This window comes from Fonsecaea erecta (genome assembly GCF_001651985.1).
Source record: "Fonsecaea erecta strain CBS 125763 chromosome Unknown Scaff8, whole genome shotgun sequence".
NCBI classification, from domain to species: Eukaryota; Fungi; Ascomycota; class Eurotiomycetes; order Chaetothyriales; family Herpotrichiellaceae; genus Fonsecaea; species Fonsecaea erecta.
In genome coordinates this window covers 1,218,172-1,231,701 of record NW_017387251.1, presented here as the reverse complement: position 1 = coordinate 1,231,701, position 13,530 = coordinate 1,218,172, and the positions used below count along the sequence as shown (strand labels likewise).

The 13,530-nt window shown below is 54.9% G+C and overlaps 3 protein-coding genes across 3 annotated transcripts; all 3 read right to left on the bottom strand.

The window, feature by feature from the left end:
* Positions 1–5,188: 5,188 nt before the first annotated feature.
* On the bottom strand, positions 5,189–6,071 carry AYL99_09107 (hypothetical protein; the record flags this gene model as incomplete). The annotated part of the gene is made up of 3 exons (XM_018840615.1): positions 5,189–5,366; positions 5,424–5,725; positions 5,964–6,071. The coding sequence occupies 3 exons, from the start codon at positions 6,069–6,071 to the stop codon at positions 5,189–5,191; spliced, it is 588 nt and encodes a 195-aa protein (XP_018690362.1).
* Positions 6,072–8,400: 2,329 nt separating this feature from the next.
* AYL99_09106 (hypothetical protein) lies at positions 8,401–9,324 on the bottom strand (the record flags this gene model as incomplete). The annotated part of the gene is made up of 1 exon (XM_018840614.1): positions 8,401–9,324. One exon carries the CDS (start codon positions 9,322–9,324, stop codon positions 8,401–8,403), a length of 924 nt encoding a protein of 307 aa, XP_018690361.1.
* Positions 9,325–9,685: 361 nt separating this feature from the next.
* AYL99_09105 (hypothetical protein) lies at positions 9,686–13,393 on the bottom strand (the record flags this gene model as incomplete). The annotated part of the gene is made up of 1 exon (XM_018840613.1): positions 9,686–13,393. One exon carries the CDS (start codon positions 13,391–13,393, stop codon positions 9,686–9,688), a length of 3,708 nt encoding a protein of 1,235 aa, XP_018690360.1.
* Positions 13,394–13,530: the final 137 nt, after the last annotated feature.

Here is a 13,530-nt window from a genome sequence, read left to right as displayed (position 1 = left end):
CAAGGTACCGGATTTCGTGGGGCCCGCAAGGGCAAGGGTTAAAGTCTCGAGAAAACTCAGCACCCGTAGTGATGGGTGGATGCAGGTCTGAGCAGGGCCGGGAGACTTTTCGTGCCCCAACGGACTGGTCACAATGGCTCGAAAATGAACGGACTAGGACAGACATCCTGATGTGCAAGAAGGGCCCAAGACACACCAGTTGATGATTCAACCCAACAAATCCAGGGGTCATGCCTTACTGTTGCTCACCTCAATGTGCGCTTTGTCGTAGATCTGCCCATGGAGAAGTGCATGTGGGCGTTGGAAAACCTCGGTCCAGGTCGCAGCTGGAAAGAGTTCCAAGAGGATTCTGCACACCCCTCCTGGGCGCGAGGGCCAGCTGATCCTCCCAAAACACGGTGAAAAGCATTGACTGCGGGCTTTGTTCGCTTGGGCCCCTTTCTCTGCGTTAGATCGGAATCTAACGCCGCGGGAGTGTCTGTACTCCGTAGAACGACCGCCCCCGCGAGTTCTGCAAACAATCTACCGGCCAACCGTCGTCCGGGCTTCGAAGGATCCCTGTCCGAGGCGTAGGTGGGGTCTGTTAGCTCAGCAATCCCTCGAGAGGTTTTCCTGCATATGTAAGCAGGGAATTACTTCGGAACCTTCCAGCGAACCTGCTCTCTGTATGGAGACTGGCATCCTGCAGATGGCGCGTGAGAGTTAATGCAAGTTTCCCAGAAGGTTGTGTCAAGATTCGACGCCTAAAATGGCATCCTTCCAGACTTACCCTCTTGCCTAGCCGAGCGGTGAGAAAGGTTGCTATCTTTGGTGCTCAGGATACTTGATTCCTCCCCTCCCCCTCCAACCGGCTTCTGTAGTGAACTACCTATTTGGAGTCAAAGGGCAGCGGAGACCCGGTGTGGATGGTCTCATCAGGCTTGAGAAAATGTGGAAAGTCGACAACTGCAAAAGTCCGCGGTGCACCTCCACCCATCAAGATGCGCCCGTGCCGCCAGGGCAGAGTCATCGCCGATCCGCCGGTTCTGACTACGGCGCATGAGTGAGGCCTTCTTCTGTGGCGGACTGGGGTGAAGGATCTAGGTCGCACATTTTGGCGAAGCGATGACCATGCATTCTCGAGTCACCATGCCGAAGTCTGGCGAGGGGCCACACCATGATTGGTGACAGGCGAGAACCAGAAACCTGGTAGGGCCCCAAATGTGGATGCTGCTGGGGAGCTCCGTTGTGTACCAGGAGGATGACCAGGCTCATGGGGTGATGTAAGTGGGGAGGGGGGGCCCATCGGGTCTGCTGCAAGAAGTTTTGTCAGAGATCAGACCCAGATCAACGACATCTTCTCCACAGTGACAATACTGAGAAGCACTCTGGCAAAGGACCTCCTTGTTTGGGCGCGATGATGATGACTGCAGCGGGGGAATAGGTCTCTCGGGGAAAGCGAGCATTGGATTGTTCTCACTGAGATTTGGTCGGCCGCAACTGGTCCGAAGAACATGATGTGACCATTGAAATTCCACCGCAACGGCGGCTCAGTGCTGGGGTTCGTCCAAGCCGGCCGATATCGTACCGACCAACCGATTATGAGCAGCCTGAGAAAAATATGCCGGCGTGAAAGCGGTCTGCTAAAGCTTCTGCTAAAGCTTGTTGAGGACGATGAGAGGCGGCTGGATCAGAAGTGAAGATAGAGGGAGATGGTGTGGTCTGCAAGCGAGAGCTGCTCCAGAGCCCAGCTGAGGACGATCTGGGTTTGGCCCCTCGTCTCCTGGGACGGCCTTTTAGAACGCTTTTCGGGGACCACCAGAGTGTGTGTGTGTTTGGGGGTGGGGGCCGGCATGGCGACGTACGAGTACGAGTAGCGAAAGCCCGGTGGCTGTAGCAAATAGTAATCGTCGGCGGCTCATGGGGGTTGGTATCGTCACGTGGGGGGGAGAGATGCTCAATTCGGGGCGTCGTCACAAGGCTGGCCAGCACCACCCGCCTGTCAGAGCTGTGATTGATTGTGCCCGTTTCTGCGTATTGTGAGCCCATAATGTGGGTAACCATCGTATGATGAATCAGGTTACATTGGGCCACTTCCCGATTCTGGCAAGCCTGGCATCGATGGCCGTTCTTGGAGGGAGGGACAGGGGCACAATTCGGAGGGCTTTCTCCTGTGGCTTGTAGCGTCGAGAGGGGCTATGTGTACGGAACATGTGTCTGTATCTGCACCTGTGTGAGTGCTTGTCTTGGTATGTGTGTGTGTGTGTGTGTCTTATTTCAGCCCGCCCCGTGCACAGGCTTGGACAGGTGTGGACGTCCTTTTGCCGAGGTGGAGGGCGTTTCTGGCAGAGGCGAGAGCGACGGGAGGGCATTTCGACGGTTCGAGTAATAACTGAGCAGGGCACCAAAACGGCGGTGGGGTATAAGGTGTGTTTCAGGCGTGGTCGAGAAGAAGAAGGACGAGGAGATTTCTTTCAATCCAGCGAAATTGAAGCCTGAGGCGCAGGTGGAGCCACATTTACTATTTCGGGCAAAAGGTACGGCAGCATCCAGCCAATCAGAGCCAAAGCCTTGTTCCCTGAACCAGCATATCATTAATCAGCGCCAGCACCAGCCCAGCAACGCCTTTGCTTCTGCCCAGCCTGGCACTTACCCTTTTGTTATTTCACCAAGTAGTCGTAAATTCTGGGGGCCGCCCGGGAAGGGGGAGGGGCGCTTTCTTTTCCCTCAAAACAGACAACAAATTCAATTCCCCAATGAGGAATACCATAGGATCATCAGTCCCCGTCACTGACACCAAGTCAGTCAGTCAGCACAACAACCAAACCCGCAATCATCTTCTTGTCTTGTTGTACCGGTCCCTGTCTCAGGGGTCGACGTCATCTCGTGGTGCCAGTATGCAGAGCGCGACAGACGGATTGATTATACCGGGTGCTGTTGCTCTGGAGCTACACCCCCTGTCCAGCTCTCACGAGATCCGATCTGACCAGTAGAATTTGGTTATATAATCGTTCCGCTGTGAGGTGAGGTGAGAACAACCCAGAACAAGCCCAGTCGATCGTTGGTCCTGGCGTAGGAGCGAACAAGGCCCTCCCCCTCTTCCTGTTTTGCTCCTGGAACCCACCCGGCTCGCCGTCAAAATCTCCCAAATACGCTACCCCGAGCCGGGTCGTGTTCTCTCGTCATCCAGGAACCTAGCAGACGCTCGACCCGGAAATGCTGCGCCAAAAGGTGCATCATCGTCCGCGCTTTTTCTTTCCCTGAATGGCGCCGCTCCAAAGCAGGTACCGTGGTCCCCCGTCAGCGCTATGGCGGCAGCGGGATGAAGCGTGGTAGGTTGCCAACTTTGGAAACACCATGCCACCACCCATGGATTGATGCGGCCATTAACCCCGACAGCCGATCGTCTTCGTTGTAGTCCTTTTGCGTGTCAAATGCCGTTGGATGAATGACTCTGCAGAGCCTGACAGATCAAGGTGCTTCATCCAGAAGTCGGGGTGGTTTTCCCTAGTGAATAATGGTGACTTGGACCTGAGTCGCTTGTAGGATGCCCGCCCGCCGTGCCTATCCCAATCCACTCTCCCGGCGCCGTCTTGCCGGTTTCAGTTTTCGCCACACAACACGGCAGCCTTCCCTTTCCCGGACTTCATGTGCACTGTTTCCCGTCATGTATTCTGGTTATCGATTCTTTTGCGTTGATGATCACGCCGCATTGCGCAACTCATCAGAGCCAAAGCGAGGGACCACAAACAGAGCGGGTTTAGAGTTTACCGACGGAGAAGACCTAGATCCGTTCAGTTTCCCTCAGGAACTATTTGTCAGATCTCTGCAGACAGAGAAGGGAATCAAGGAGAGAAGGGGACAGAGGAGCGGCTATGACGCCCCGGTTGGGTGTTGGTTGGCTCCATGGTCTCACGATCAACGTCCCTTGGGCTGGCATTACTCGAACACGTCGAACTCAAAAAATTCAATCGTGGCATCAGATATTCGACCCCAGGACCACAACCGGGATCCTCTCTACCGTGATGTCATGGATCCTATTTCGTCCATCCCCTCTAGCTCGCCCTACGGCTACTAACAAGACGATACACCATCCAACCCCGGCCTGAATCTCGCGAGCGGGCATGGGGCAATCACGAACGAAAAGAATCGGACAAGATCCGTAATGGCTCAAACGGCGCTTGGCATCGAGCCCGTGACTGCAACTTTTGGTTCGCACCCAAGAGACCGGGGGGTTGTGGATGGCTACGCATGCCGGAATAGGAAGATAACAATGTCCTCCCTGGTACAACCAGCGGGATATCCCTCGGCCAAACCCGGCTCTTCGTATACCCTTCCTCACCTTTGCGGCCAACCCTCTCTACTCTCTGTCTTTCCCTCTCTTTACCTCTGATTCCCGCCCAGGTCTTCTAGGCAGTGAGAGTTGTGGGCTGGTTTGTAGGATAATGCCACCGCCCGCGGAGCCGCACCGATCCTTGACCCCGGGCGCCTTCCGGAAATCGTATCTCCATCTCTCCAGTGCTATGCAGTTGATAATCACAGACAAGGGAGGAAAAGAGAATGTCCTAGTCTCGCAGCATCTGGGAACTAGGCGTTATTGGGAGCCGTGTTCCTTTCTAGAATCCCCAATACCAATTTATTGCTCCAGCAAAAAAGTGATAGCATGTAGAAATCTCGTACAGAGCATCGTACAGTTTCATCCAGATGATGGTACACCCTGAGATCCCTCCTGTCTCTGCCCGCAGACCTTCCTATCTACCTCTAGTCCCAGCATGCTCCTGGCAAACAAAAAGAATGGAAAGCACTGCTCAACTTCCAGTGGCAATGCACCTCAAAGAAGGGGGAAAAAAAGAGAGAGAGAGAGAGAGGGAGAGAGAAAAGGGGCGTTTCGACTGTCCCGTGTGGCCAAGATTTGTGCGCGGTGTACAACAGCCGAGAAACCAGTCTCCGCTCTGCCGCATTCCGACGCTCCCCAATATGTTCCGATCCGAAAGCGCTCTCGTAGGCAGCGCTGCAATTCCCGTACCATAGTCCTCGTATATTTGGAAGTAGAAGATGAGAAAAGAGAGAAAAAAGAAAAGCCAAGACCAAGGCCATTTTTGCTTGCAAAGCATCGACGCTTGGGCAGGGTGGCAAGAATGGAAACCCTCAACCTCTCTTTCCTTTTTTCTGCCGCTCGGTCCATGCCGAAAGCTCACTTACTCCGCGTTTAATTCCCGGTCGTGCTTGGAGGCTTGTCCCAGTGCTTGAGCATTTGCCGGAGGGCTCGAGTCCATTCCGCCACACAGGCATTGACCAGGCGGTCAAACTCTTCTTTGGTAGGCCTGCGACCTCCCCAGGTGCTTGCCTTGGAGGCTAGAGCACGGGCGTGTTTCGCAATGAGGTTCCTGAGTGGCAGAGGTCAGCCCCTGCAGGCCAGACGGCCCGAGCGGAGAGGGACTTACTCCTTTTCCATCTTCACCAGAACTAACCAGCAATAGTTCCAGCTCCGAGTGCTGCTTGGGTCACGCACCACCATCGCCTTCGCCTCATCCAGACACTCCGAGCTGAAAGGATATGTCCTGGTCAAGCCGCGAAGCTCATTCAACAAGTTGTTCGAGTTCACGTAATGGGCCCATGCCGTGGTCATGGGCTCGGTCACTTCGGCAGAATCCAGAAACGCAAAGATCTTTTCGATGCGGCGTAGCTCGGTGATGGTGTTCACTCGATGGGTTCGAAGAGACTGGATCAATTGATCCTTGTTGTTCTGCGTTGACCCGTTAGCTTTCCGAATGCGGCCCGCTGGGAGTGCACGACAAGACACCAGATATTTGAGCAAAATAAGCTGGAAAGAGAGCAGAGAAGACAGGAAAAGAGAGAGAGAGAGAGAGAGAGAGAGAGAGAGAGAGAGAGAGAGACGAGGGCAAAAAGGAAAGATTTCAGGAACTCAGCAAACAAAAACTCGCACACATAGGAAACATTACAAAAATAAAGCCTGGACTGACTTGGCTCATTGCTCGAGGATCAGCTGGCGTGCCAGGAGAAACAAGCTGATACTGCTGAGGTCGACTCGTCGAGACCGTGGTCGGTCCTGGCCCGGCGGAGCGAGACATGGCGTCGTCAAACGGAGACGAGGGAGACTGATATGGGGTTGTTCGAGACGGCGACGACTCGGAGAGGAAATCACTCGTCGTGGGTTGCTGTCCAGGCTGCCGGTTCGACGAGGAACTCGAGGTACTTCTTCCAGCAGGATGAGAGGGCAAAGCAGTGCGTCCTGAAGTAGAAGACTCCCCTCGCTGACGGGGTGGTGGTCTCCGGGACGTATTTGTACTCGTACTCCGGACACTCCTCGAGGCTTCACCGGAGTAATCGTCCATAGACCGTGCAGGATGTACTGCAGCTGGTAGAAGGGTGTTGGCGGTCCTTGAGTAATCGTGGATGATATAACCCAAGCAGGGTGGAACACGACTCGTTCAGGCAGGCAGAAAGGGGAGGGGGGATGGGGGTGTGGTATGTATGGAGTGTATGTGAGTGAGTGAGTGTGCGTATGTGTGAGTGCGTGTGTGTGTGTGTGTGTGGACGCAAACTTAGTCAGAACGCAGCATTGGACGATGATGAGAAGAGACTGTAGAAGGAAGCGGCGCGCAGTGTCACAGTTGGACTCAAACGAATGGAACAGACCAAGACAGGGAGAGAGGCTGACACATGGAGTGCCCGCAGAGGTATTATGACTTTCTGGCAGAAGCGTGATGTGCCGAGCAAAAGAGTTAGCAAGTCCGGTAATCTTCTCCATCGACACGGTCAGGAGAAGGACTATAGGAATGATTACCGTTTTGGCGTCAAATCACTGTGCGGCTGTATTGTCTGCTGCCCCCCGCCACACACCAAGGCACGGCAGGGTCATCATCCGAACGAGGTGCTGCTACAGCTCCTCAGCCAGATCTAACGTGATGGGACTTCGACAACACCATGATCCGTCCGAACCCTCAGCCTCAGGCCCTCTGGTGTTCCCGGGGTGGGAGGTGGGGGAAGGGAAGGGAGACTTTTTGGCATCATCTGGTAACGGGGGATTTAGAGCCATTGGCGTGTTTGGGACCACGTGCCGGACGCCGAGATCTGACGAAGGGGCCGGTTCATCAACGAGGGCGGCGAGCGAGGGAGGGAGGAAGGAAGGAAAGGAAAGGAAGGAGGGGTGGGAGGTGGGAGTGGGAAAGAGGGCAAGGGAACGAGCATTGGCGACCGGGGGGGTTAGGGACCAGGGAAAGGAACAGGGTCGTTCCGGTCGGTGAGGATGGAACAGCTGAGAGAAGGGGAGGAGAGACATTGAGAGCTCCAAACAGCTAGAGAGGAGCGAGAAGAGCAAAGAAGGGAACAAAGGGGAACGAGTTCGGACGTCACTAAGCGCGGGAGGGCGGAAGAGGGGCACTACGAGAGCGGTCGTGATGGTAGTAGTAGTGGTACGAGGAAGAATAGCAAAGCGGCTAGTGAGGCTGCTGCGGTGGTGAGAACGAAAGTATGTTAACGTGTGTGGCGGAGAGAAAAAGAGCAAATGCTGTACTCGGTACAGAAAGAGTATGATGGGACGTCCCCGGCGATCGTGGGTCCAAAAGGGGAATCAAAGGCACGTTGGAACCAACTAATATGACCGACTGCTGTTTTCTGATTCCCAAAAGCCCTTCATTTCGCCCATTTCCACAACACTGGATGACTGGCTATTGATTAGCCTAGGGGACCATGACTACAATACGCCGGGACCAGCCTGTAGTGGCTTACTAAGGGCAGCCGTTCCCCCGATCTTGCCGAGCCTAGCCCTTGTTGAGTGGCTTTGGGGTCCAGTCCTCCTTTACCTCAGCCTCTTTTATCACTGTGGTGTTGCGGCTGTGCTGCTGCTGAGCACTCAGTCACCTCCAGTGGATCCCTTTACACCAAAAGACCTCGCTGTCCGTCGCCCCATCTGGCATTTGTCGTCTATGCGTGGATCCCCCCGTCTGGTGCTTAGTGTCGTGGTCCGCTCTCTGGCAGCCCTATATCTGGCCCCCCTCTAGTACATAGTAGTAGTAGCATCTGGTGTGTGTTCCCCGTCGCGTGTGTCAACTAGCCACTCTCACAGAGGCTGGTAACCAGGTCAGCCACTCCCATGGCCCCCCTTCTGGGAACCTCGTATACCTCGTACAAGTCGATCAGATAGCCGACCGTGACATTGCCAATGGGAGATCGCTTCGTTAATCGAGGTTGATCCGGTCCGCAGCAGATCTGACTTCACGTCAACAGGGCCATCTGCCGTTACATCGGGTGCCAATCGGTCCGGAGACCTCTTGTGGGAGATGGAACTGCGAGGCTTTGGGCCGGGGGCCATGTCAGGGCTGGGAACTTTTCACTACGCCACAGGAGCTCGTCCTGGGCCTCGAGGGTGGCACCAACCCGTTGCGAACTGTGGCTGCTTCACCTGGGGCCTCCGGGCCGCGGACGATAGTCCTGGTTTCCGTACGGGTTGGACGCAGAGCCGCCACCGCTACTGTAGTTGTACGCATAAGGATCATCTCCGCCCGTCGACCAAGGCTCTGAGGCTGAAATATAGGGCTGCGACGACCTGCTGCGAGCTGGCGGTTGATGAGTCAAATTCCCGCCCGACGCACCATAGGACGCCTGACTGCCACTTCCTCCACCACTGCTCATACCACCGGATGGGCTGTTTCGTCCACTGCCCCCGCCCTGTAACCGAGCTCGGAGTCGATCACGAGATCCCAGGGCGCCGGGATTGGTAGCAGGGTTTGTTTGGTAACTTCCAGCCCTTTGGCTGGGGAGAGGCCGGGCGCTGGGGCTGGCCTGTGCCAAAGGCGTCGTTCCGCCACTGTTGCTCGACTGCGACCGCGCCGAGTCATTGGAACGCAGAGAGTGTGGTGTCGGTCGACCAGCGCGTAGACTCTGAGCGGGAGGGGCGACGGGGGCAGGAGCAGGATCCCACAGGTCGGAGAGTCCGCCGCCACGGCCACCAGAAGGTCCCCTCGAGTGTGTTTGCTGGACTCCGTACTGAGAGCCGTATGTACTGGCATATTGTCCGTACGCACCTTGAGGCTGAGGAGGAGGTGCGGCGACCGGCTTTTTGGGATCGGGTGGCAGCCACTCGGGAAAGGGCCGTCCCTTTTCTGTGTAGTATGCTCGCAACACGTTCGAGATGTGCGAACAATCTTCGTGGTCCGGATCGTCTTCTTCCGAGTCTCTGGTCGTCAGGGCTTTGCGGAGCGTCTCAAATCGAGAGGAAAAGGTGCTCGACCAGGTCGACGTTGCGCCGGGAGTGCCTGCGCCCTGCGCCGGGGGCTGTGGCGTCGACGAATTCGAGGTGAAGTAGGAGAGATAGGACGCCATGGCGCGGGGGAACAATGGCTTCGGGGAACCGTTGTCAAGCCTACAGTGACTGGTGGTGAGCAGGACTGCAGCCGTGCACAGCGGTGAACAGGTTCACTCCGGCTCTGGAGTTGCAGTCGATACTCGGCAGACCTTCCCAGTTACTCCCCCACTCTCGGTGGCTCTGCCAAGAGGCTTCCCTCTCCCTATGTACAGCTCAGCCTTGTTGAACTGCCCCATCACCCAGTCGCCTGCCAGGGTGTTGAAATGATATCCCTGTGAGGTACAGTACATCATTTTTGGTGCGCTGGGCTCTGAATCAAAGTCTCATTCATCTCGTATGTAGAACATAACGTGAAATGAAATCTAGTCGGTCATTACACTATATACCTTGCACCTTGCGATAATTCGGCGGCTTCCACGTCCGTCTGATGACCTTCCCACCCCAAACAGGCACAAGACTGATCGCTCCCACGGCTGCCACTCTCCAAGCCCAACTCCAGCTGGCCACATACGCCAAGTCGTAATAGTCTCCGAGGAAGGGCACGCTCGCCGCATACAGTGCCGCGGTGCCAACAATACAGACAATCATGATAGGGTGCCACGTCGTCACTGATACAGCCACCATGATCAGCTCGTTGAGGATGAGGACGGTGAAACTGACACTGAGCATGCGAGGCCCGTCGACTTCCCCAACCAGAAGTTGCGACAGACCTTGGATAATGATACCCTGGTATACCGACACCAACACCCAGGTGAAAAAAGTCTGATAGCTCAAGCTCTTCCCCGACTTGAGTTCCTTGTATAGTTCCGGGTAGAGGTTGGCGAGCTGCTCATCCACGTCTCGATCGAGCACGAGGGAGAAAACAGGAGCCATGGTGTAGACCGTGGCGTAACCAACCATCAGCCAATCCTTGAAAAGCCCCTTGGGGTCGAAGTGCCCGGCGATGTTATACATCGTCTGACACACACTGATGATCAATCCACGGTGGATAATGAACTGAGCCAACTTTGCCGAACGCTTGTAGCTGTTGCGCCCATGCCACACCAGCAATTTCGTCAGATAGCAGAATTGTTCAATGCTGAAATCAGCTGCCAGTGAGGCCTGGCGGCCTTCTTTGCCAACAATCCCAATGCCCACATCCGCGGCTTGGATCATGCTGACATCGTTGCCGCCGTCCCCAATACAGCAAACGCGCTTCTTGGTGTGTTTGCGAATCAAGAGCGCCACGTCAGCTTTCTGCGCCGGCGAACAGCGACAGGCAATCACTGCGGATAGCTGGACTGCGATGGTGATGAATTCCTGGCGGAATTGGCTGAGCATCAGTGCCAGTGACTCGCCGTCGATGAGCAGACATAATTCAGTCTGATTGCGCATTACATCCAGCGCATCCTTGCCCTGCGCTTTGGCTTTCAGCTTGGCCATTGTATGGATATGCTGGCCTCGTGCCACCAAGCGAGCTGAAATTGCTACGCAACGCGCTGTCTCAATCTTGTCGCCCGTCAGCATCCAGATCTTGACCCCGGCGTTACGGAGCAGTTCGAGGGAGGGTTTGACATCCTTTTGCAAGCGGTCTTCGACCCCGGTGACACCCAAAAGTTCCAGGTCATGCTCGAGGTGTCTCTTCACGACAGCAGCCATCCCCGCATCTCGCTCGTGTAATGCCAATGACGCATCCGCATATTCGGAGGAGAAGGCTCTGTATTGCTCTGGCGACAGCTTTTTGCGGCCAACCACGAGTGTGCGAAGCCCTTCGCGGGCCATGTTGGCTGTTTCCTCGTCCAGCCAATCATTCGCTGCCACAATGGAGCTCATGACCGTGTCTGCACCCTTTTGGAAGAACCATAGTTCATCGATGTGAGACAATCCAGGCACCTCTGAGGAAAGGTGAACGATAATGCCCATGCGCTTGCTGTCCGAAGTGAATGGAAATATGTCTTTGATCTCTGCTCGAATGACCACCTGCTTTGTAGAGACACACTGAAGGACAATGTTCTCCCTGTCCCGCTGAAGAACACGGAGGCCAACGCTTTCCGTAAACTCGACAATGGCAATCTCATCAGGTGATGACGCTTGATAGGACACTACTCTTTCTCCATCAACTTCGTCCGCAGTGGGTGTGACATTGTGACATAGCGCGAGAGCGAGAACGAGATCGCGAACGCGAACGCCTATTTCACGCCGAGTTTTCGTCGTTGCGCCCAGCTCTGAGACGTGGACGTCTTGATTCCCGCCAGCTGCGAACGCTTGATCAACATAGGCTGCGACTTCTTCCATTGCCTCGCCTGCATATGCAACTGTACCAACATGGATCTTCCGAAGTTGCATCTCATTTTGAGTCAGTGTCCCAGTCTTGTCAGACAGCAGATACTCGATTCGACCTAGGTCTTCCGGGATAGTGCTAGTGCGGACAACTGTGCCTGGAATCCCTTTGTCCTGGTGAATGAAATAGGCATACACCGTTTTCGCCATGTCAAGATTCACACGGAGGCTGATGGGAATAATTGTCGAAAACAAAATCAGGTAGATCGTGATCGCCACGTACCATGGCTTCTTGTTGGATGGTTCGAACCCTTCAAGTGCGACGAGAATGATGGAAAGGCTCAGGGTCATGATGCAGAGGATTTTCGTTAGGTTGTTGATTTCCAGTTCCAGAAGACCAGTCTTGGACCTTGATGGTGACGTGGACAGAGCAGATCGTGTCTGCCTGCCCGTGTAGATGACCACACCATAAGTTATGGTGCTCGACGCCAACACGGTGTTGGCCCAAGCTGTGTTATCAATAGTCAAAGGTGCTGAGCTCTGTCTGTTAAACGCGACGTGATCAAGGTCGTTTGAGCTGGGGCCGTCTTCTGCCAGGTCGTCTCTGCGCAAATGTGGGTCATAGGCCGCTGCCAGGCTTGCTTGAAGTTCTAGAGTCCCCACAAATTCATTGACTTTCTTGTCGGGAGCACCAGCTGTGACCTTAAGACGTTGTAGATCCTTCAAGGTGAGATTCTGACTCAATGGACTCGGGAGCCGTAGCTTCCAGTCCGTCTCCCCGTCCAACTGATCCGTCCTGATGAAGGTCTCCCCAGCACCCTGAGATGAAGGAGCTGCTGCAGAATCAGAAGCTGACTCTAGTGTCAGTTCCGTCAGATGACTCTGAAGGATGACAAGATCCGCAGGGACTCTGTGGTTCTTCTCAAGTTTTAGAATGTCGCCGACTTTAATATCTCGCGACCGTTTCTGAATTTCGGACACGCCGTTCCGAGCAGTGTCGGAAAAGGACAACACGGTGAATAGTTCAGCGTTCGCTTCGGCATCTCGTCGCCGCCGCACAATGTCGTCTATTGCTTCCTTCCCGATCGAGATTGTAAGGACCACCACCAGAGGCACAATATATGTAGACATGTAACCGATTCGCAAAAAGGGTATGATTTGAGACAACGCGACCAGGAGGAAATAGACGTTGAGGAAGAAGGAAAATTCGTTGTACAAGGTTCGTGGCAAAAAGGACCAAGCGGTGTATTTGGCGTTGGACACGACATTCGTGGGAAATCGCTTCTTCTGAGCATGCCCGACGCTGACCTCACGGGATTCCTGGACGCTGAATTCCTGCTCATTCTCACGCATATCTGCCAATTCTTGTCGGACAAAGTCGGAGATTTGCATGCTTTGACGGACGCTGGAGCGGCGTGAGTGCGTGTCCCGGCTTTGAGAGATGCTCCCCTGTCGATGCACCCTCTGATATCTTTCCGGCCTGACATTCCAACCTACTTGGTCCTCCGACCACAGTCTGACATGGCCGTTGCCTTGTGTGTGTCCGCGCCAGCTGCCCAAAAGCCCTTCTGAATCTTCTGTGCCATCGTCTCCCCTACTCCTCTTTCCTGTCGATGGCCATAAGCGACTGCTGCCAAACCTCTGCAGTCGTTGCAGCGGAATATTTGTGGAGCCATTTCCTGCACGGCGGGCAGCAGGCTCAGAGGGAGCGTCGCCCCTTACGTGACGGGAGGGATTAACGATGGGATCTAGTTCGTCGAGGTCGAGATCGTCATCGGAGCCAGAGTCTATCTCTCCGGCCGTGGGTGTGGTGTTGGGAGGAGACATGCTTTTGCCCAGTCATCCTCAGGAGTATCGTTTGAGTGAGAGGAGGGACTCGGAAGGTTGGCTAAGGGATATTCAACTTGGATCCATACTTCTGTGTGTATCGGTCGGAAGGAGAATCGGTCGATACAGGCACTCCC